Raw genomic sequence first — 24,981 nt, forward strand, 5'->3', positions numbered from 1 at the left:
GCCTTTCTTGGCTCGTTAGGCCGAAAGGACTGCGGTGCAGATAAAGAGAAAGATTTCTTCAGAAGCAGGTGCTGCTGAGGGACAAAACGGAGATTTACCCGCTGTAGCGGTGGATATCCACGCGTCTAGAGCTTCCCCAAAGAGAGCCTGACCTGTATAGGGTAGGGACTCCACACTCCTTCTGGATTCCGCGTCGGCCGACCACTGGCGCAGCCACAGTCCCCGACAAGCTGAAACAGACATGGAAGAAATTCCCGCAGCCATGGAACCAAGGTCTTTCATGGAGTCAACCATAAAACCTGCAGAATCATGTATGTTGCATAAATACAAAGCAACGTCATCCCTATCCATAGTATCCAAATCCTCAAGTAAGGTAGCCAACCACTTTACTATTGCCTTTGCAATCCAGTAGCAATAGTGGGACGTAATATGGCCCCTGAAGCAGTATACATTGATTTAAGCGTGATATCAATTTTCCTATCAGCCGGCTCCTTTAAGGCGGTAGATCCTGGAACAGGTAAAACCATATTCTTTGAGAGTCTAGACACACAGGCGTCAACAATCGTCGGGTCTTCCCATTTTTTCCTAGCCTGCACAGGGAAAGGAAATTCCACCTGGACCCTTAGAGGGACCTGGAATTTTTTCTCAGGATTTTCCCATGCTTTTTCAAATATAGCATTCAATTCCTTTGATGCAGGGAAGGTTAGCGAGGCTTTTTTAATTTCAGTGTAAAAAGCCTCCTCAACCTGCTCAGGTGTGGTATCATTAACATTTAACATATCCCTGATAGCCTCTATCAACAATTGCACCCCCTTTACAAGAGATGCGGACCCCCGCAACACATCCCCATCACCATCTGTAGTGTCAGAATCGGTATCCGTGTCGTTTTGTGTGACATGCTCAAGCGCGTGTTTGTGGGAGTATATAGCGGGGCGTCCTGAGGTACCAGAAACAGGCCATACTGCCACAGAGTTCTGTAATACCTGGGTTGCAGATTCATTACTTGCAACAGTCAGAAATCTGAGAAATCCAAGTTTTGATAGAGGAAAACCACTCTGGTTCCCTTGCTGGTATCTGTGCTAAACCAGTGCTATCCTGATTACATGGAATGGTATCATCCTGTGAGGATAAATCCTCTGCAGCATATGACACAGTGTCCCATAGCTAAAGGACACCACCAAACACTCCACACACACACAGGTGGGGGCAGACAGAGTTTGCCCCCCAAGAATGGCAAGAGAGAGCCACAGATCGGAGCCAACACACACCACAGCGCTTTAAGTAAAGGGAGACCCCATACCAGCACAGACTGTGTCCCTTAATAGGAGAGAGAATCGTTTTACAGCCTCCCTCCCTTCTACAACCCCCTGGTACCGTGTACTGGAGCTGCTGTGGAGGGACCTGTTCTTCCATCCAGCGCTGTGCAGGCAGGAAAATGGCGCTGGAATGCTGCTGGGTCCGCTCTGAGAAGCTCCGCCCCCTTAATGACGCTGTCTTCCCGCTCTTCACAGGCCTGAGGAGAAATGTGCTGGCGGAGATCCGCGGACCCCGACAGACTTGCTGACCAGTGTGGGGGTGAGAGCTGGCCCAGGGCGCCCCTCATAGCGCTGCACCATGTGCCTCTGGACCTTCATAGGAGCGCAGTAAATACTGCGCTCCCTCCCCTGTGCCGCCATCTTCACACTGGCCCCTCGCTTGCTAGGGGGGTTGGTGTTTCACTCACCACTCTTCAGCTCTGTAAGGGGTTGGCGGAGCGAGCGGTCCCCTGTGGCGGAGAACGATCCGACCCCTCTGGAGCTCAGTGTCCAGTCAGCGGAGACAGTTGCTCAGACCCCGCAGGGCGGACACTGCTCCCCCCCATAGTCCCACGCTGCAGGCAGGCTGTTGCCAACAGCCTCCTGTAAAAAAAAACAACGCTAAACTAACTAGAAAAGCTCAGTAGAGCTCCCCTAGCTGTGACCGGCTCCTCCGGGCACATTTTCTAAACTGAGTCTGGTGGGAGGGGCATATAGGGAGGAGCCAACCAACACTCTCAAACTCTTAATGGCCATGGTACTAATGTGGACCCCAGCATCCTCTAGGACGTAAGAGAAAAACAAGGTTCACGTCTTCATTTTTTATGCACTAATATGGGAAGACATTCGCCATAATTTATTTTACAGCCCGTGTCCACCCGCATCATTGGGTTTTGGGAATTTAGTATAAATCACTTCCATCTACTGGCACCCTGGACACTGCCCATTCCCTTTAAGTAATAAAACTGCTGCTTCAATGTAACAGCAAGTGGAATCTATAATCAGATGAAAATATAATATTGATCACACAATTTTGGACTACAGTGGCAGGATGCTGGCCGAATTTGGATTTTATTTTAAAAGGGGCAATCACTTACAATGCAAAAACATGGTTAGTGAGTGAATGCCAATTTAAAAAAGGCCCCGAAATCTGATGACATCCCGCAACCTCCGTCGCCATTACATCCCGCCGTATATGTATTAGATATGGATTTGTGGTTATTTTAAATGGTTTCCATATGTTTTACCAACACAATCTACCTATACTGGTATAGCGTGCTTATGAAAATGCTAAACTATATATGGTTAAGATCTACATTTAAAAAAATACAGATATGTCCAGTGCATCTGGTCCTGGACGATTTGGCTTTACCAAACGGCTTTATTGCTTGAAAAGAACATCTTATTTGCACAAATGAAACAACTGGAATTGACCACACTACTTTGCTAGATTACAATGATCAATTTGTATTTGTGTGTCAATGAGACTGAATCAGCATATGAAGTGCTACAGTGCAGCGGCTCTCTCTCATGCCACGTTTCGTTGTACTTCACCTGCAACTTTGTACACGTTTAAAACTTATTCCAGTGTGGTTAGAGCCGAGCATCTGCAGTACACAGAGGGGTGTTTTGCTGCATCTGTTAATGCAGCAAATAAGACAAAACAGGGCAGTTGTATTAAGCCTGGAGAAGTGATAAAGCACTGAAAAGTGCAAGGTGATAAGGCACCAGCCAGTCAGCTCCTAACTGTCAATTTACATATTGGAGCTGATTGGCTGGTGCGTTATCAGCATTTTTTTACAGCACCCCTAGGCCAAAAGTTTATTTGAGAATTTTAGAAAACAATAAGTAAATTATGTGTGTGTCTCATCCTTAGTTTCTTAGCTGGCTATACACCTAAAGAGTTATCTGTCCAATCTGGCTGGTTGGAATGAAAATCTGGTAATGGAGGAGAGCAAATGACAATTACCATTTGCTCCCAAACACTGGAAACAGACAAAAATGGTCAGACAAATTGGTTAAATCCATTTGATTTAACCAATTTGTTTGAACAACCTTTTTGTCATATTTATGGCATTTAGAAGCAAATGGTCAATTGCCATTTGCTCTCATCCATTACCAGATTTTCATTCCAACCAGCCAGATTGGACAGATAAATCTTTAGGTGTATGGCCAGCTTAAGTGTGTTGCGGGACAATATTTGCTTCCGTTTGTCCTCATATTTTATAACTGGCAACCACAAGCACTGGTTTTGTCTATTACTTTGACCAAAATTAGTTTGAATTGGTCCTGGACCACCAATCCAAGGCACCCCTGCTAGTGTCCTGAGGCACCCAAGGGTGCCTAGACACACAGTTTGGGAAACACTGCCATATGGCATTATTGAGGCTTGATGTATGGAGGATACATCTGTAAAATGCACATTTTATAATTAACACTTTCAAAAATGGCAAATTGCTATTTAACACTTCTGAAAATTAAGGCCAATGTCAAAACCAATATGAAGAGCAGCAAAAGAACGCAGAAGTGAGTCTGGGAGCATATCAATGATTTCAAAAAGTTTCAACTATCAGCAGAATTTTATAGGCCTAAAGAACATATGCTCTAAAATGTGTACAAGAAACTCCCACTTCTCAGTGGCTTTACAGTAAGGAAAGCAAAGCAGAACTTGACTAAAAAAAAAAATTCTAAAACATTTAAACTTCTGGATATGATTCTGTGTCTCACACAATTGTGAAATTGGGTTTATTATACAAATTTCCAAATTCTAAGGAATCCCCACCCCTCGTTCCTCCTCCGGCTCCAGCGCCGGTTCAGTCCTCCCAGCCAGCAGCAGCACTCTCCTGTCTGTGCTCCTCCGTCCTCCCGCTCCCAGCCATCTTTCTCTCTCTCCACCTCCTGTGGATTACTTCGTTTGTAAGTATAATTTTCATTTTTACAGTACCCCTATTGGATTCTACATGGACAAGTGGATGTGATCGGCGTGGGATGTAGGTAAGTAATCTCTCTCTCATTTTTACAGGTACCCCTATTGGATTCTACATGGACTAAGAGCCCGGTGCTGGTTGTCTAAATACAGGGAACCCCTGTCCAATTTTTTCCCCAGTATTTAAACAACCAGGACCGGCTCAAAGAGCCCAAGGCTGGTTATACTTAGGAGGGGAAACCTCATACTTTAAATTTTTTAATTTTTTTTTAACCCATTCAGACCCTTCTCCATTAAGTTAATGAAAGCCCTGGGCAACAAAATTGCATTCATGTCCTCCTCCCACTCCCTTTCCAGTCCCAAACACTAATTTTTATTTATTTTTCTATAAAAATGTACAATATATCACAAGTATGATGAGAAGGCAGGCAGCATCGGACTGAGATGCACATTAGTAGCGGAGGGCTGGGTCAGTTGATGGTGGGCGAGTTTGTAAGCCATTGGCGGTGGCAGCGGGCATCCGCTCAGAGGCAGTAGCGGGCATTGGCTCGGCAGCGGTAGGGGTCATCAGCAGGATTCGGCGGGCATTATGGCTGTAGTGCCTCACCAGCCACTGACCTCGCCACACGCCACTGGTATAGAAGGGGTCAAAAGGAGCTGGTGCACTTTAAATTTCTTCAACTGGGTGTGCTGGCTCCTCCCCTCTATGGCCCCTCCCACAGGCAGTTATAAGCAAAATAGTGCCCGAAGGAGAAAGGACATACTTGAGAGAAGGAACATAATGAGTGGTAAGATTCACACACCAGCACACCATAACATAAAACAACCAGCAACGGCTGGAACAAAACGGCAACAGCTGAACAGGTAACTCTTGGAAAACAAAAAACCTGCAGAGAAGTCAACGCACTGCAGCGGGCGCACAGTATCCCTTATGGACTACGAGAAAGGGATTTACCAGCAGGTATTAAAATCCTGTTTTTGCTGGCATTCATAAGGGATACTGGGGTTTACTTAATACGATGGGGACGTCCCAAAGCATTCAGAACGAGCGGGAACGTGCGGAGACGCCTGCAGTACCGACTGCCCAAACTGGGTATCCTCTTTGGCCACGGTATCAAACGTGTAGAACTTCACAAAGGTGTTCTTCCCCGGCCAGGTAGCAGCTCAGCATAGTTGCAAGGCCGAGACTCCACGGGGAGCCGCCCAGGAAGACCCCACTGATCTTGTACAGTGGGCTTTCAGAGACTGTGGAATGGGCAAGAATGCCGACACATAGGCCTGTTGGCCTATGTGTCAACCTAATCCAACAAGCAATGGACTGCTTAGAAGCAGGGCAACCATTTTTCTGCGCATCGTATAGCACGAACAAGGAATCCGTCTTTCTGATCCGAGTCGTTCTCTTGACATAGATCTTCAAAGCTCTCACAGCATCTAACAGCTCCGGAATAGCAGATGTACCAGAGCTTGATGGGACAACAATCGGTTGATTCAAGTGGAATGCAGAGATAACCTTCGGCAGGAACTGCTGTCTAGTCCTGAGCTCAGCTCTGTCCTCGTAAAAGACCAAGTAGGGACTTTTACATGATAATGCCCCCAATTCCGAAACACACCTAGCAGAAGCCAGGGCCAGCAACATCACAGTCTTCCACGTGAGGTACTTATCTTCTACCGTCCTCAAAGGTTCAAACCAGGAGGACTGTAGAAATGCCACCACCACATTCAAGTCCCAGGGTGCCGTGGGTGACACAAATGGAGACTGTATGTGGAGAACTCTCTGCAAGAAGAAGGTCTGAACTTCTGGCAACACTATCAACTTCTTCTGGAAGAAAATTGAGAGCGCTGAAATCTGGACCTTAAGGGAAGTCAGACGTAAGCCCTTATCCACACCAGCCTGCAGGAAACGTAAGAGACGTCCCAAGTAAAACTCTGCAGGTGGATATGTGCGTTCCTCGCACCAGGAGACATATCTCCTCCAGATATGATAGTGTTTTGACGTTACAGGTTTTCTGGCCTGAAACATGGTTGCAATAACCTTCTTGGAAAGGCCTTTGCGAGCTAGGATGTTCCGCTCAAGTTCCAAGCCGTCAAACCAAGTCACCGTAAGTTCAGGTAGGCGAACAGTCCTTGTTGCAGAAGATCTTTTCTCAGTGGCAGAGGCAAAGGGTCTGTCATGTACATGTCCAGAAGATCTGCATACCACACCCTCCAAGACCAATTCGGAGCATTCAGAATTGCCTGGACTCCCTGATTCTTGATTTGCTTGAGCACCCTCGGGAGCAACGGAATCGGAGGAAAACAGGTAGACCAACCGATAAGGCCAAGGAGACGTCAGCGCGTCTATTGCCCTCACTTCAGGGTCCCTGGTTCTTGAGCAATACCAGGGAAGCGTCTTGTTGAGTCGAGAAGCCATCAAGTCTACCCATGGGCAGCACCACAAGTCAATCTGTTGAAACACCTAGTGGTTGAGACCCCACTCTCCCGGGTGGAGATTGTGGCTACTGAGGAAGCCCGTTTCCCAGTTGTCCACCCCCGGAATGAAGATTGCGGACATTGCTCTTGCGTTTCTGCCCAGGAGTATTTTTAACACCTCTCTCATGCAGGCTCTGCTTTTTGTCCCTCCTTGTCGATTTATGTAAGCCACTGCCGTGGCGTTGTCCGACTGAACTTGGATCGCCTGATCCCGGAGCAGAGGAGAGGCCTGAAGCAGAGCATTGTAGATCGCCCGAAGTTCTAGAATGTTGACTGGAAGAAGGGCTTCGTGGGTTGACCACCTTCCCCGGAACCGAACCAATTGGGTGACAGCTCACCATCCTCTCAGGCTCGCATCTGTCGTGAGGAGGATCCAATCCTGAATCCCAAAACTGCAACCTTCCAGTAGGTTGAGGACTGCAACCACCACAGGGGAGAGATCCTGGCCTGAGGTGACAGAAAATTTATCCGGTGCATCTTAAGATATGATCCGGACCACTTGCTCAGGAGATCCAATTGAAACGTTCTGGCATGGTACCTTCGTATTGAATGGCTTCGTAGGAGGCCACCATCTTTCCCAAAAACTGTATGCAAAGATGAATGGATATCAGAGTAGTGCGTAGGACTAGTTGTACCATCTCCACTTTCTGGGCCACAGTATTCAGCCACATTCGCAGGTACAGGAGCCGCTGAGTTGGCTCCAAGTGGGACTTCTGTTGAAGGATTTTAGATTCAGAATGGGCCTTACGATTTCGGTACGACAAACAGATTGGAGTAGTAACCCTTTCCCTGTTGTAGCAATGGTACTGGAACAATGACCTGGGACTGGACCAACTTTAGGATAGCCTGTTGCAGCGTAACCCATGTATCCTCCAAAGCTGGTAAGCCTGATTTGAAAAATCATTGGGGAGATGCGCTGTCTAACTCCAGCTTGTAGTCCTGGGAAATGAGGTCCCTTACCCAGGAATCCTGGCAGGAGCCATCCCAGATGAAGCGGACGTGACGCAGAAGAGCTCCCACCTCGAGATCCCCTCGGGGTGGGGAGGCACAGTCATGCTGAGGCTTTTGTGGAAGCTGAACTGGTGCTTGGTTCCTGGGAAACAACAGTAGCTGGTTTTCCTGTCTTACCTCTGGTGCCTCGTGCCGCATTGGAGGCACCTCTGGCTCTTGATCTGTATCTGGTGGTCTGAAAGGACTGGTTAGACGGCCCCGGGTAGGAACATCTAGCCGGCGGGGGCCCCAGAGGGGAGAAACGTGGATTTCCCTGCAGTAACCTTAGAAATCCATGTATCTAAATCAACCCCAAAGAGCCACTCCCCTCAGAAAGGGATAGACTCCACACTGCGCTTGGAATCCGCGTCCACAATCCACTGACAGAGCCACAAAGCTCTGCGCGCCGACACTGCCATGGTAGTGGTCCTAGCATTAATAGTGCCTATCTCCTTGAGAGAGTCACACAGCACATGTGCAGTGTCTTGAATGTGTTTGATGAGGGTCACCGCAGTGACCAGGGGCATATCCCCCGCAAAGGACCTCTTGAATTTGAGTCGGCCAGATATGGATGGCATGAGACATCCAGCAACCAGTTATCACAGGTTTTTGTGACATGCTAGCCGCTGTGCAAATAGACTTTAGTGTAGTTTCTATTTTCCTATCCCCAGGGTCCTTGAGCTGAAAGGACCCAGGGGCCGGCAATACCACCGTCTTAGAGAGGTGGGAGACAGACATCTACTGCTGGGGGTTCTTCCCAATGTTTCCTACCTTCCGGTGTAAATGGGAAAGAGCGTAAAAACCTCCTTGTAACCTAATAGATTTTTCCAGGCTTGTTTAAAAATCTCATCTAGTTCCGGAGAATCAGGGAAGGGGATACTGAGCTTTTTCTGCGCTAGGAAAAACGACTGCGGTGCAACAGCGTCTTCCAAAGGGATTTTTAATACATTCCTGATAGCAAGATTGAGGGGTTCAATACCCTGTGTAGAAGTGGAATCTTCTATATCAGGTTCCAATTACTCCCTCTCCTCCTGAATATCCTCATCAGATTCTGAGAGTAGAGCAGGCAGCCCAAGTTTAAGTGGCCCTGAACTAGGGAGGGGAGGCTGTCTTTCATCAGCCTTAGCAGCCAGGTCTGCAACAGCCTGTTGCAGTTGTTGTGTTGTCCATTTATTAGCATAGAGCTGAGATGACATGTCATAGTTTTCATGGCACCGAGCCAGGATGGCTCCTGACCCTCCCCCCCAGTCTTTACACTAACTTGGGAAGACTGACTGCATTGGTCACACGATAGGGAACCAGTGGTAGAAGGGGAGAATCTGGTGTGACAAACCTTGCATAATGTGTGTTTGACCATAATTACAGTAACACCACTCACACACGCAGAACAGTACAATAACAAGCCTGCCCTTACTGCGTGCGAGATGGAGACTTAGAGTGAGAGGAGGACAGCACACCCCTGCCTGTCAGACTTAGGAAATCTGCAGGACGAATATATTTATAACACAGTAGAAACCGGATTACTTGTCCTGTTCAAGACACTAGATTGTGTACAATAGCGGCTCTCCCCCTGTACCAGTTTCCTGTGTATCCCGGAGTGCCTGGAGGAGCTGTGTCTCCTTGCTGCTGCTGAAGACGCCAAAATGCCGCTGGTCCCGCTCTGTGTAAGGGCTGCCCCCTGTAATGGCGCCTAAGCTACATAGAATCTTTATACTGGAAAAGTCTCCATATACTGTACAAACATCACAATGGCTGTTAGTTTGCACTACTGCGAGTGTACACAGGGGGGCTATAGCGGAACCGTCCGTGGAGGGTCCCGTATGCATCACCCCCACGTTTCGCCGCACCAAGAACCGGGGTAGCCCCCTAGCGGGACCCCGGTTTGTACTCACCACTGACGTCACCATCAGGCTATGTTAAGGGTGCACAGCGTGCTGCGATTGCGACCGCCAAGGCGCAGTGCCCCGCGGAACTAACAACCTCTCAGGACGGTGGTCCTGCAGCGGGGAAGCGGCTGTGACAGCTTACAGAGGCAAGTAACCGCCCCCCCCCCCCCCCCCCCCTAACTGCCACAGTGCTGGTATACTGTTGCCCAGACAGTATACCGAAAATAATAAAGTTTAAAAGAAACTGAAGAAGAATCCTCTGGTGCATCCTCTCCTGAGGGCACTTTTTTCTAAACTGCCTGTGGGAGGGGGCAGAGGGGAGGGGCCAGCACACCCAGTTTGGACCCCTTCTATACCCCATCATATTAGGTAAACCCCAGTATCCCTTATGGATGCCAAAGAAACGAGTAACAGAGTGTTTCCCAAACTTGGTCTTCAAAGCACCCTAACAGTCCAGGTTTTATGGCTATCTATGTTTGTGCACAGTTTGTCCCATGTCAGAAGAGGAGAAGAATCATAGAGACCTAAAGTCTCATGTCAGTATTACATTGCAAGTGAGCTCAAACTCTGCAGAACCTTAACACAACTGTGTGACCCTTTCCAAAGGCGCTATTTAATCACACATTTCCTGTTAGCAAGCAAAGATTGCACGGATGGAGGAAGTGACTGCAGAATACACAACACTTCAGATATTCTTAGTTTGTGTCTGCTTTCATATTGCAAAGTTGATAATGCTCCTGCTGTACAGAAGACACTTTTCCTGCCAACAGTGGCAATGCTATTCCAATATCTTATGTATCAAGTGTAAGAATGTGAGCTCATGTCATACTTTATTTGTATTGATCCCCTAGAAGTACAGCACTGAATAGGGTCAGTGCTTTATTAATAAAAGCGAACAAAAAATTAATTTGATAATATTAGATTATGCAAATTCTAAGAATTAGTAGATCCGGCTTCAGGGGATGCAATCAATTTGCCGGCTGTAGGGGTCCCTGCGGTCAGGATACCAACGCCGCAATCCTGACAGCCAACAATGACTACAGCCAGAAACCCTGCGCACAGGGGCCATTCCCACTTGTGGGTGTCCATGACACCCATAGGGGTATATTTACTAAGATGGGAGTTCTATTTAAGATGGGATGTTGCCCATAGCAACCAATCAGATTCTACTTCTCATTTATCTAGCACCTTCTAGAAGATAATACTTGGAATCTGATTGGTTGCTATGGGCAACATAACATCTAAAATAGAACTCTCATCTTAGTAAATTTACCCCATAGAGTGAGAACAGAACCTGTGGCGAGCGCAGCGAGCCCACAGCATGGTGAGCGAAGTGAGCCTGCAAGGGGACTCTCAGCGCTCGCCCCACTGCCAGCATTTTGGCAGACGGGATGCAGCTGTTGAGATTTTAACAGCCGGCATTATATCTGCAGGTAAATAGTATGTAACCCAGCTTCAGCGATCAGCTGCGTCCTCTGAAGATGCAGCATCAGATCACTCTGCATGAACATTGGCCATCTGAATAAACCTCTGGTTACTCTTGGCATGGCCGGGGAATTCAAGCTGCTGGGGCTAAGAAATCTGCATCGGTTTTCTGCAACGGTCTGCGTTGCCACCCCCTCGCCTGATCCCAAACAACCGCAGCTTTAGCAGATTTTCTGACAGCAGCTAAGCTTACTGTGTCCGAACCAGGTCACAAATCAATCTAAACAAATGCAACTAATATATATTCTTTTTCTTAAACGATCATGGTGGAATGGAAGCACCTCATTAATGAAAACATCGGACGCAATCCGCAAAATCCATTGATACAGTAAGAACATATTTCACTGCCGGTACCAAGACTGGCTGTGTGGTGGAAACTCGTTAAGAAAAAAATCATGACAAACATCTGCATTTGTCATTGCTGCCTACAATGTTTTACATTAAAGAAAAATGGAAAAAAAGAAAAGAAAAAAAAATCTTGCAATTAGAAGTACTGATATTTCTAATAACCATATTTTCTAGCAATTTCATGCAATTATTCATAGCAACATTGTATAAGTGCTAACAAACCACAGTACTGTATGTAGAGAAGAGAGAGAAAACATTTAAACAGAGGTTGGATTAAGTGGTCAAAGAGACCTGCAAACTAATCAGTGTACAAAGGCGACTTACCGTGATATTCTCCAAATCTAGATGCTTATTGTGGACTGTTTCACACAGCTTACGGATTTTCTCTTTTATTTTGTTCATATCCTTCTCATTCATATACCTGGATGTAGTATCTTGCTCCATCTCCAAAAGTCTGATCATAAGATCCAGACTAGCACGGTCAAGGTCCATGTTTAAGCGGTCTCTGCTTAGTATGTACATCAGTGCAGCAGTACAAAGCGCTAGATTCTAATAAGAGAACAGAGAATGGGTAAGACTGAAGACTAAAATTAGAATTGCAGTTATACACTATGGAAAAGTAACTATATATGTTGTATATAGGATGGTTTATGTGATGGATTAAAACACACTTTATTATTTCTAACATTGACCGACTCAGAGCAACGCTGCTTGTTAGATGCGTTATGTTATTACCGTATATACTCGAGTATAAGTCGACCTGAATATAAGCCGAGGCACCTAATTTTACCACAAAAACCTGGGAAAACTTATTGACTCGAGTATAAGCCTAGGGTGGGAAATGCAGCTCTAGCCGTACACAGACCTCATAGTGCCAGATAAGCCCCCACAGTGCCAGATAAGCAAAGCCCCCCCCCTCCCAAAAGCCAAATATGCTCACCCAGTGCCAGGTATACGGTAACTTACCCTCTACCGCTCCAGCTGTCTTGTGAAGAAGGGACACGGAGGGCACAGCGCGCGCTTCTCCTGTGTCTCTCCGGCGGGTCTGTTAAATGAAGTGCCGGTTCGTGAGACAATCAGAGCTCACGAACGGGTACTTCATTTAATATACCCGCCGAGACGCAGGAGGGACACAGAAGAGGCGCGCACTGTGCCCTCCGTGTCCCCTCCTTCCCATTGCATTGACTCGAGTATAAGCCGAGGGGGCTTTTTCAGCACAAAAAAAAAGTGCTGAAAAAGTCGGCTTATACTCTAGTATATATATATATATATATATATATATATATATATATATATATATATATATATATATATATATATATATATAGCAGAAGAAATAGGTAGGTCCGGCACTCCAGACGTCTTACAAAATTCAGTCTCACACCAGCATCATAGTAGACAACGTTTCAGTGCTTTTATTGCAGCACTTTCGTCAGGTCAGTTATAAGTGCTACAATAAAAGCACTGAAACGTTGTCTACTATGATGCTGGTGTGAGACTGAATTTTGTAAGACGTCCGGCACTATATATATATATATATATATATATATATATATATATATATATAGAGAGAGAGAGAGAGGCAGGCGACGGCGCGGCACTCAGGGCTCAGGTTAACCTGATGAAAATCTTTGAATAAGATTGAAACGTTGTTAAGAAGACGTGGTTGTCGTACTTGATTTCTTGCCCTGAGTGCAGCGCCGTCGCCTGCAACCCATATTTTGTGAGGGCACCGGGTCAAGGTAAGATTATATATATATATATATATATATATATATATATATATATATATATATATATATATATATATATATATATATATATATATATATATATATATATATATATATATATATATATATGACACATCCAACAAGCATAAAATTATAATACATTATTATTTTAAATTGAATACAGGAGGAACTTTGGGCTAAACACGGATCTTCTGTAAAAATAAAACAGGTCCCTAGGACAGGGAACACAACCGCTAATAGTACTGTGTGAGGAGTACATTAAATACTGCATTCCGTGGTAGTTTAGTTTATTTCAAGTACTGCAGAAACCCATTACATAAACCAACATGTCAAATTATCTCTATTTTATATCATACACATTTTGACAAAACCACCAACTTAAAATTGTCTGAAAGATATACGAAGTATACAGATGTGTCCTTATACACCTAGCCTTGAGATGTGGTTTAGCATAGCAACTTCTAAATTTGTGCTTTATTTGCACCACAGGAGCAGCAAAATACCACTCAATCTGCACCAGAGATACACTGGGCTGTGACTTTATCCACACAGGAATTAGCTTTAAATATGTGTAAAGTCGCAGATGCAACAAAAGGAACTTGGGGACATATTTAATAACAAGTGATGTTCTTGTTTTCAAACACATGACAGTTAGGAGCCAAATGGTTAGAGCACCATTTAAGATCAGTAACGAGTGATAGCAAGAATATTACGTAAATATGCCACTTGGTGTGAAAAATAGGGATTTTTGTTTACTTACCGTAAAATCTCTCTCTCTGATTCCATCTGGGGGACGCTGCGCCGTTACTTGTTGGTTAGAGATGTGTGGTAGTGGAGTTTGGCACAGAACCCATCAAAAACTGCCTCCTCCACCCTCTAACCCCTCCCATCTCCTTCCTGCCTAGCCAGCAACTAAGTTAACGTTTAGCCAAGCCAAAGGAGGTAGAACAGAAAATAACCGTTTAAACCAGACAAACATACAGGAGGGATCGCAGCGTCCCCCAGATGGAAACAGAGAAAGATTTTACGGTAAACAAAAATCCCTACTTCTCTTTCATCCATCTGGGGGACGCTGAGCCGTTACTTGTGGGATTTCCCAAAGCAAGCTAATGAGTGGAGGCAGACTTAGACGGCATAGCCGTCTGTAAGACTTGACGCCCAACAGAGGCAGTCTCCAAACCGAAAGTATGAACACGGTAAAACTTTGTGAAAGTATGTACGGCTGCCATGCACAGCTGCTCAATAGATGCACCACCGCGAACAGCCCAAGAGGCTCCAACAGCTCTAGTCGAATGAGCCTGAATTGAGTCAGGTACCGAAACATTTGAAGACACGTACGCCTGCCTGATGGCTGACGTTACCCAACGGGCCACTGTGTTCTTGGAAGCCGGCCAACCTTGTTTGGGCGCATCAATCAATACCAACAATGTATCCGTACAACGGAAAGATTCTGTGCGAGACAAATAAATGCGTAAGGCCCTAACCACATCCAAGAGGGCCAAATAGGAGTTCTCTCCGATAGAAGACAGAGCAAACGCTGGAAGGACAATGTCCTGATTTAGATGGAACAACCTCGGAAGGAAGGAAGGCTTTGTCCTCAGAACCACCCGGTCATCATGAAAAACTAACAAGGGTGGTCTGCAAGAAAGAGCCGCCAACTCAGACACCTGTCTAGCTGAGGCAATAGCCAAAAGAAAAACAACTGAGTGTTAGATAACGTAGTTCTACAGATTCCAAAGGCTCAAACGGAGACTTTTGAAGAGCCGTAAGGACTAAGTTTAAATCCCAGGGAGGAACCGGAGGGACAAAAGGTGGCTGAATCCGAAGTACTCCCTGAAGGAATGTCTGAACCTCTGGAATGATAGCTAGTTTCTTTTTAAATAGAACCGACAAGGCTGAAACCTGACCCTTTAGTGAAGAAAGTCTCAGACCCTTATTGAGACCCTCCTGAAGGAAAGATAGTAGACAAGGAATTCTAACACAAATGCGGTGTCAACCCACGCTTTTCACACCAAGCAATGTAAATACCCCATACCCTGTGGTAAATTCCAGAAGTCATCGGCTTTCTAGCCTGAATCATCGTTTGTACAACAGAATGAGAAAATCCTTTTGCCCTTAAAATGTTGGATTCAAGAACCAAGCCGTCAAAGCCAGCCGACTTAAATCTGGGTGGCGACATGGTCCTTGAAGAAGATCTGGTCGCAGGGGGAGACGAAAGGGTTCATCGACAACCATGGCGCGCAGAAGTGTGTACCACTGCCGGCGTGGCCAATCTGGAGCCACCAGAATGATTGCGAGACCTTCTCGCCTAAAGCGTTGAAGTAGACGTGGAATCAGTGGAATTGGCGGAAACACATATCCCAGTTGAACATGCCACGGGGCTGTCAGGGCATCGATTAGAACTGCTTGAGGATCCTGAGTACGCGACCCGTAGTGAGGGAGCTTCTTGTTGAGACGAGACGCTATCAGGTCTACGTCGGGCATTCCCCAGCAGGCCACTAGGGTTAGAAACACCTCCTGGTGAATCTTCCATTCTCCCAGATGAATTGTGTGAAGGCTTAAAAAATCTGCTTCCCAGTTCTCGACCCCAGGGATGTGAATCGCGGATATTGACAGAACCCAACGTTCCGCCCACGTGAGAATCTGAGCGACTTCTCTCATGGTGGACCAGCTTTGAGTTCCTCCCTGTTTGTTTATGTAAGCCACTACCGTGGCGTTGTCAGACTGAACACGAACTGGATGACCCTGTTACCATGGTTTGAATCTGAAGGAGTGCATACAGTATTGCCCTCAACTCCAAAATGTTGATCTGCAATTTTGACTCCGGACTGTTCCAGCATCCTTGAAAGTGATGAGTTTGGAACACCGCTCCCCAACCGCTGAGGTTTGCGTCTGTGGTGACCATCATCCAAGACCAAATTGTGAATGGAGCTCCTTTGGTCAAATTGTGGCTGTGAAGCCACCAGTGAAGTGATTGACGAGTCTTTACAGACAAGCGGATCAACTGCAATTCGAGATGTGGTCCCATCCGAGTCCAACAGCTGAGAATCTGAAACTTTGTGGATTTCGGTTTTTGAGGAGCAACTGGAAGAAAAGGGCTCTTGCCTCCTGTAGTATCTGAAATAACCTTCTTTAACTGCGACCCAAAAAGAAACTCCCCTTCAAAGGGTACCGCAGTCAAGGTCTGCTTTGAGTCCGAATCAGCATTCAAAACCCGAAGCCAAAGAGACCGTCTTGCTGACACGGTCAAGGAAGAAACACGGGACTGCAGTGCGGCAGAATCTAATAAGGCCTCACCCACATAAGAGCCTCCGAGATCTGTTCTGCTAATTGGATGGCTTCCGATGGATCATCAGACTGCATTCCAGATACGACCTGTGCTAGCCAGTCATCCACGGCCTTAAGGACCCAAGCGCCACATGATAAAGAAAACAGATTTAAGTATTGCTTCTATCTTCCTATCTGTAGGGTCTTTAAAAGTCACAGACTGTACAGAGGGAATAACCGTAGCTTTCGCCAAATGTGAAATAGGAGCGTCTACCTTCGGGGCCGTTTCCCAAAACCTTGTGTCCTCCTCTGTAAAAGGATATAGAAATTTAAATTTCTTAGGAGCCTGGAAACGAGAATCCGGTTTAAGACAGGGCTCCTTTAAAATATCCACAAAGTAAGAGTAAGAAAGGAAGACAGTAACTTGTCTTTTCTGTCTTTTGAAGAAAGCAGAGGAAGTCTCCACCACTGCCGTATCCTGAATATTAAGAGTTTGACGAATGGCTTCAATCAGCAATCTAACACCTGAGCTAGTAGATAGCTCCTCGTCTTCCCAAGCCGAAACCTCGTCCCATTCTGTGTCTACTTCCCCCTCCTTCAATGGAGACATCAGAGAATCCAACTCCTCTCCCAGAAAGGTTATAGCCGGCAAAGGTTGTGGCCGTTTTGTAGCAGTGAAACTGTTGGCAGAGTTTACAAATTTGCTCAAAGAATGGAGTTAAATCAGCAATACACTTGCCCATATTCTGAGCCCACAGAGGCTCCACCGGAGTCTGACTGAATTCAGCCTCCGATCTGGACTGACGCAATTCAGAAATGGCATCCACCATGTTCTTGGCCTATGGAGGCATAGACTGATCTGTGGAACCTCCCTGCTGGTCCGCCACTGATGCACCAGAGCAGGAAGTACAGAGGGTACCCGTGTCCGCGCTACCTCTAGCCAGCTTTGAGCCACACTGAACAGGAAAAATAAACAACCGAGGCTGTTTTCCCCTTTGTAGTTTTGTCTGGCTTATTGGCCGTATTCTCTTTTTTTAAACAATATTTAAGAGCACTATAAATGAACTATAAATCCCCTATAACAGTGACCTAGCAGTGAACCCACAATTTTAGTGACACTAAAATAGAGGTCTGCTATCTCTCACTAGCGCTAGAGAAAATAACCCACAAATATACCTGCAGTTAGCTGATCCCCACTGAATAAACAGAGTGAGAAGTGCTGCTGCTTCTAATAGAGTGAGAATTGCTGATCTCTCCGTGTCTTAGGCTGCGTGTGTTGCACAGCGTCCCAGGGTCTGCAGCTGGAGAAGATGGCGCCCGGAGCCCTCTAAATGCTGGAGGGAAGCGTGCGCGGGCAGAGCAGGGCGGGAAATCCGTCCCTTCATGTATTACGTAACCACCGCGGCTGCTCTCAGTAAGAGTACAGCAGCCGAAAGTCCGTGTCTCCCGCGCGCCGCTACACACAGCGGCTTTCGCGGGCAGCAGTTAAAGTGTATGGCGGTCCCGGGGAGTGTAATACTACTCTCCCGGACACTGCTCGGTAGCAGGGAGAAGAAGAAAAAAAAAAAAAAGGACCCTTGACAAATAACGCTCACCTCCAGAGAGTGGATGCGGGGTGGGAGGAGGGGGAGCGCATAGGGGCGAGGGGGGGGGGGGATAGAGCTGTACGGAGGATACACAGAACAAAATAGACATTAGAAATAGAAGGGACAGCCCAATACTGTCAGTGACAGATTGTGGATGTCCTGTACCTCATCCCTGCCGGTATCCTGTTCAATTAGAAGGAAGAATGGAGCCGAAGTGTGGTGGCCCTCCAGCGGCAGAGCGGAGAGGGAACAAACCTTCTTTCTAACTAAGCCCACTCTACCAGTACCTGTCACCTGTATACAGGGACTAGGTACTTCAGAAAAGTCCAAAAGTTTTGTGCCTGTGTCTGTAATGCACAGGCACAAAACTAAAACGGAGTTGCTGGCTAGGCAGGAAGGAGATGGGAGGGGTTAAGGGGGGAGGAGGCAGTTTTGTGCCAAACTCCACTACAACACACCTCTAACCCACAAGTAACGGCGCAGCGTCCCCCAGATGGATGATAGAGAAAAGTCACATATGCTACATTGTAGCCCTTCACATACAGATTCAGGCTCATTTGCACACAGATGTACAAGTGTTGAATATCAAAGTAATCAGAGCAGTCTTGCAGCATAGCAACTAAGATGCACATTCAAGTGAAAAAGATGCAAAAAAGACCCTCTGTGCAAGCCGCGTGGCATGGGGCCTGGCACTCCGAGAAAAGCTGTTTGGCGTGACTGAGGCAGTAGTGTATGAGGACATCTGCGTATAGCGCAGTCACAATTAATGGGTACAATATTTTTAAATATATAAATGGGTTGATGTACCTGGTGATGCTGACTGTCGTCCAGTGTTTTAAATACCATGGCTACCATTCCATGTGCTCGCAGGTGCATTCGGAAGCTTGGCATCGCACACTTTGTCGCCAAGCTTATTACACTGTGAGGAGCAAAACAGAAATTAAAGAATAAAATAGCACAAAATAAATAAAAGTAAGATTTTACTTACCGGTAAATCTATTTCTCGTAGTCCGTAGTGGATGCTGGGGACTCCGTAAGTACCATGGGGAATAGACGGGCTCCGCAGGAGACATGGGCACTTTAAGAAAGAATTTAGATTCTGGTGTGCTCCGGCTCCTCCCTCTATGTCCCTCCTCCAGACCTTAGTTAGAGAAACTGTGCCCGGAAGAGCTGACCGTACAAGGAAAGGATTTTGGTAATCCAGGGCAAGATTCATACCAGCCACACCAATCACACCGTATAACTTGTGATAACTTTACCCAGTTAACAGTATGAACAACAACAGAGCATCAGTTCAACCCTGATGCAACCATAACATAGCCCTTATTGCAGCAATAACTATATACAAATATTGCAGAAGAAGTCCGCACTTGGGACGGGCGCCCAGCATCCACTACGGACTACGAGAAATAGATTTACCGGTAAGTAAAATCTTATTTTCTCTAACGTCCTAGTGGATGCTGGGGACTCCGTAAGGACCATGGGGATTATACCAAAGCTCCCAAACGGGCGGGAGAGTGCGGATGACTCTGCAGCACCGAATGAGCAAACACAAGGTCCTCCTCAGCCAGGGTATCAAACTTGTAGAACTTTGCAAAAGTGTTTGAACCTGACCAAGTAGCCGCTCGGCACAGCTGTAATGCCGAGACCCCTCGGGCAGCCGCACAAGAAGAGCCCACCTTCCTAGTGGAATGGGCCTTAACTGATTTTGGCAGCGGCAATCCAGCCGCAGAATGAGCCTGCTGAATCGTGTTACAGATCCAGCGATCAATAGTTTGCTTTGAAGCAGGCGCACCAAGCTTGTTGGAAGCATACAGGTTAAACAAAGAGTCTGTTTTCCTGAATCTAGCCGTTCTGGCTACATAAACCTTCAAAGCCCTGACCACATCAAGCAACTCGGAATCCTCCAAGTCAGTAGTAGCCACAGGCACCACAATAGGTTGGTTTATATGAAAAGATTAAACCACTTTTGGCAGGAATTGTGGACGGGTCCGCAACTCTGCTCTATCCGCATGGAAAACCAGATAGGGGCTTTTATGTGACAAAGCCACTAATTCTGACACACGACTAGCCGAAGCCAAGGCTAGCAGCATGACCACCTTCCACGTGAGATATTTCAATTCCACCGTTTTGAGTGGTTCAAACAAGTGGGATTTCAGGAAACTCAACACCACGTTAAGATCCCAAGGTGCCACTGGAGGCACAAAAGGGGGTTGAATATGCAGCACTCCCTTTACAACGTCTGGACTTCAGGTAGAGAAGTCAACTCCTTTTGAAAGAAAATGGATAGGGCCGAAATCTGGACCTTAATGGACCCCAATTTTAGGCCCAAATTCACTCCTGACTGTAGGAAGTGAAGGAAACGGCCCAGCTGGAATTCCTCCGTAGGGGCATTCCTGGCCTCACACCAAGCAACATATTTTCGCCATATACGGTGATAATGTTGAGTTGTCACGTCCTTCCTAGCCTTTATCAGCGTAGGAATGACCTCCTCCGGAATGCCTTTTTCCGCTAGGATCCGGCGTTCAACCGCCATGCCGTCAAACGCAGCAGCGGTAAGTCTTGGCCCCTGTTGCAACAAGTCCTGTCTTAGATGAAGAGGCCACGGGTCCTCTGTGAGCATTTCTTGCAGATCTGGATACCAAGTCCTTCGTGGCCAATCTGGAACAATGAGTATCGTTCTCACTCCTCTTTTTCTTATTATTCTCAGCACCTTGGCATGAGAAGAAGAGGAGGAGGAAATACATAGACCGACTGGAACACCCACGGTGTCACCAGGCGTCTACAGCTATCGCCTGAGGGTGTCTTGGCCTGGCGCAATACCTCTGTAGTTTTTTGTTGAGGCGGGATGCCATGTCCACCTGTGGCAGTACCCACCGACTTGCAGTCTGTGAGAAGACTTCCTGATGAAGTCCCCACTCTCCCGGGTGGAGGTCGTGTCTGCTGAGGAAGTCTGCTTCCCAGTTGTCCACTCCCGGGATGAACACTGCTGACAGTGCGCTTACGTGATTTTCCGCCCAGCGAAGAATTCTGGTGGCTCGCTACCCTGCTCCTTGCGCCGCCTTGTCGGTTTACATGAGCCACTGCGGTGATGGTGTCTGACTGAATCAGAACCGGTTGGTCGCGTAGCAGGGTCTCCGCTTGACGTAGGGCGTTGTATACGGCCCTTAGTTCCAGGATGTTGATGTCAAGGCAAGTCTCCTGACTTGACCACAGACCTTGGAAATTTCTTCCCTGTGTGACTGCTCCCCACCCTCGGAGGCTTGCATCCGTGGTCTCCAGGACCCAGTCCCGAATGCAGAATCTGCGGCCCTCGAGAAGGTGAGCACTCTGCAGCCACCACAGGAGAGATACCCTGGCCCTGGGGGATAGGGTGATTAACCGATGCATCTGAAGATGTGATCCGGACCACCTGTCAGGTAAGTCCCATTGAAAGGTCCTCGCATAGAACCTGCCGAAGGGAAAGGCCTCGTATGATGCCACCATCCTTCCCAGGACTCGAGTGCAGTGATGCACTGACACCTGTTTTGGTTTTAATAGGTTCCTGACCAGTGTCATGAGCTCTCTCTATCGGGAGATAAACCCTTTTCTGGTCTGTGTCTAGAATCATGCCTAGGAAAGGCAGACGAGCCCTAGGAACCAACTGCGATTTTGGAATATTTATAATCCAACCGTGTTGCCGTTACACTTCCAGAGAAAGTGCTACGCTGATCAGCAACTGCTCTCTTGATCTCGCTTTTATGAGGAGATCGTCCAAGTATGGGATAATTGTGACTCATTGCTTCCGCAGGAGTACCATCATTTCCGCCATTACCTTGGTAATTATTCTCGGTGCCGTGGAGAGACCAAACGGCATCATCTGAAATTGGTAATGACAATCCTGTACCACAAATCTGAGGTACGCCTGATGATGTGGATAAATGGGGACATGAAGGTATGCATCCTTTATGTCCAGAGACACCATAAAATCCCCCCCTTCCAGGCTTGCGATGACCGCTCTCAGCGATTCCATCTTGAACCTTTTCAGGTATATGTTCAGTGATTTTAAATTCAATATGGGTCTGAACAAACTGTCCGGTTTCGGGACCACAAACATGGTTGAATAATAACCCCTTCCCTGTTGAAGATACAATTTGCGAATTGCAGTAAACACTGGCTGTCGGTGAGGGGTATCTCCTCGAAGTCCAGCTTGTATCCCTGAGACACAATATCTATTGCCCAGGGATCCAACAGGGAGTGAACCCACTTGTGGCTGAAATTTCGAAGACGTGCCCCCACCGGGCCTAGCTCCGCCTGTGGAGCCCGAGTGACATGCGGTGGATTTTGTAGAGGCCGGGGAAGACTTCTGTTCCTGGGAACTGGCTGTGTTGTGCAGCTTCTTTCCTCTGCCCCTGCCTCTGTCAAGAAAGGACGCACCTCGGACTTTGTTTCTTTGTGATCGAAAGGACTGCATTTGATAATGTCGTGTTTTCCTAGGCTGTGCTGGAATATAAGGCAAAAGATCAGAATTACCAGCTATAGCTGTGCAGACCAGGTCCGAGATCCCTTCTCCACACAATCCTCAGCCTTGTAAGGTAAACCTTCCATATGCCTCTTAAGTCGGCATCACCTGTCCATTGCATGTTCCACAGGACACGTCAAGCAGAAATCGACATAGCGTTGACTCTAGAACCCAGTAGACTAATGTCTCTTTGGGCATGTTTTATATATATAGATCTAAAACAGATATATATATATATATATATATATATATATATACACACACACACATGCATACACACATACTAGGGTCTCAATCTCTGCTGATAAAGTATCTTTCCACGCTGCTACAGCGCTATAAACCCATGCCGACACAATCGCCGGTCTGAGTAGTGTACCAGAATGTGTGTAAATGGACTTCAAAGTACTTTTACTGCATGCTATCTGCAGGATCCCCGAGGATAGCTGTTAAGTCAGCGCTACCTTTTGGGCAACGTGACACCCTAGGGGAAGATTCCCATCGTATCCTGGCCCTAGTAGGGAAAGGATACTCCCTGAGAATTCTTTGTGGGAAACTGCAGTCTCTTGTCTGGAGATTCCCGCTCTTTTTCTTCATGAGAGGAGGGAAATTTACCTCAGCTTTCTTCCCCTTAAACATGTGTACCCTTGTGTCAGGGACAGATGAGTCATCAGTGATATGTAAAACATTTTTTATTACAATAATCATATATTGAATACTTTCCTGCCATTTTGGCTGTAACTTTGCATTATCGTAGTCGACACTGGAGTCAGACTCCGTGTCGATATCAGTGTCTATTATTTTGGATAGTGAGCATTGAGAGACTCTGAAGGTCTCTGCGACATAGGGACAGACATGGGTAGATTCCCTGTCTGTTCTCTAATCTTTTGTGCAATAATTTTACCTTAGCACTTAATTTCACATATCCAAACAGGTGTCGGCGTTGTCGACGGAGACACCACTCACACACACATTTGCTCCATCTCCTCCTAGGGGAGCCTTTTACCTCAGACATGTCGACACACGTACCGACACACCACACACTCAGGGAATGCTCATCTGAAGACAAATCCCTCACAAGGCCCTTTGGAGAGACAGAGAGAGAGTATGCCAGCACACACCCCAGCGCTATATAACCCAGGAATAACACAGTAACTTAATGTTAACCCAGTAGCTGCTGATTATATAGATTTGTGCGCCTAATTATGTGCCCCCCCCCCTCTCTTTTTACCCTCTTCTACCGTGTATCTGCAGGGGAGAGCCTGGGGAGCTTCCTCTCAGTGGAGCTGTGGAGAAAAAATGGCGCAGGTGAGTGCTGAGGAAGAAGTCCCGCCCCCTCGACGGCGGGCTTCTGTCCCGCTAAAATATACATTTTCTTGGCGGGGGCTCATACATATATACAGTGCCCAACTGTATATATGTGTACTTTTGCCAAAAAAGGTCAATATGCTGCCCAGGGCGCCCCCCCCTGCGCCCTGCACCCTTACAGTGACCGGAATATGTGAGGTGTGTTTGGAGCAATGGCGCACAGCTGCAGTGCTGTGCGTTACCTCATGTGAAGAACGGAGTCTTCTTGCTTCTCATACTCACCCGGCTTCTGTCTTCCGGCTCTGCGAGGGGGACGGCGGCGCGGCTCTGGGATCGGACGACGAGGGTGAGATCCTGTGTACGATCCCTCTGGAGCTAATGGTGTCCAGTAGCCTAAGAAACAGGACCTAGCTTCAGAGAGTAGGGCTACTTCTCTCCCCTCTGTCCCACGATGCAGGGAGTCTGTTGCCAGCAGAGCTCCCTGAAAATAAAAAACCTAACAAAATACTTTCTTACAACAAGCTCAGGAGAGCTCACTGAACAGCACCCAGCTCGTCCGGGCACAGATTCAAACTGAGGTCTGGAGGAGGGACATAGAGGGAGGAGCCAGAGCACACCAGAATCTAAATTCTTTCTTAAAGTGCCCATGTCTCCTGCGGAGCCAGTCTATTCCCCATGGTCCTTACGGAGTCCCCAGCATCCACTAGGACGTTAGAGAAATATCTACTACATAAACACACCGCTGGACATGAACACATTGCAAAGCCTCTACATAAATTATTTGTAAAATATTTGGAGGCAGATTCAATTAACCTCAGTGTTACTGCACGACTGTAGCTCTGCCCTGAGCTATTCAATTACTGCCACTGGCCTGAGCGGTAAGCCCCAAGAGGTGATTTACGGAGTATTTTTCCCCTCAAAGCCTCAGGAGCTAAGAGGACTAATCAACGCTAAGTGCACCCACTAGGGGTTACCTTGCAGGGTAACTTCAAGGCTCTGTGCACTTCACCCGCAATCTATGGGTTAACGTGCGTTAGCCACGGGCTTACTGTGCGGGAATATTGGCTAGTAACTGAATAGTTCCTGGCATTAAACCCAAAGCTAAAGCCACCCCCATGCAGCTAACTGAATCTGCCCTTTAGTTGGAAAAGAATTGTGTCACCCAAATG

General features: G+C 46.9%; 1 protein-coding gene across 5 annotated transcripts in view; it reads right to left on the bottom strand.

Annotated features, from left to right (window-relative positions):
• WAPL (WAPL cohesin release factor) overlaps positions 1 to 24,981 on the bottom strand; it is a 250,583-nt gene that overhangs the window by 125,649 nt on the left and 99,953 nt on the right. For all 5 annotated transcript variants that reach the window (XM_063958820.1, XM_063958819.1, XM_063958817.1 and 2 more), the window contains 2 exons: positions 18,814 to 18,925; positions 11,724 to 11,948 (listed from right to left, as the gene is read on the bottom strand). In XM_063958820.1, coding sequence (XP_063814890.1) covers positions 11,724 to 11,948; positions 18,814 to 18,925 — 337 coding nt within the window. The remainder of the gene's footprint in view (positions 1 to 11,723; positions 11,949 to 18,813; positions 18,926 to 24,981) is intronic.

The sequence above is a fragment of the Pseudophryne corroboree genome, chromosome 3 (assembly GCF_028390025.1).
Source record: "Pseudophryne corroboree isolate aPseCor3 chromosome 3, aPseCor3.hap2, whole genome shotgun sequence".
NCBI classification, from domain to species: Eukaryota; Metazoa; Chordata; class Amphibia; order Anura; family Myobatrachidae; genus Pseudophryne; species Pseudophryne corroboree.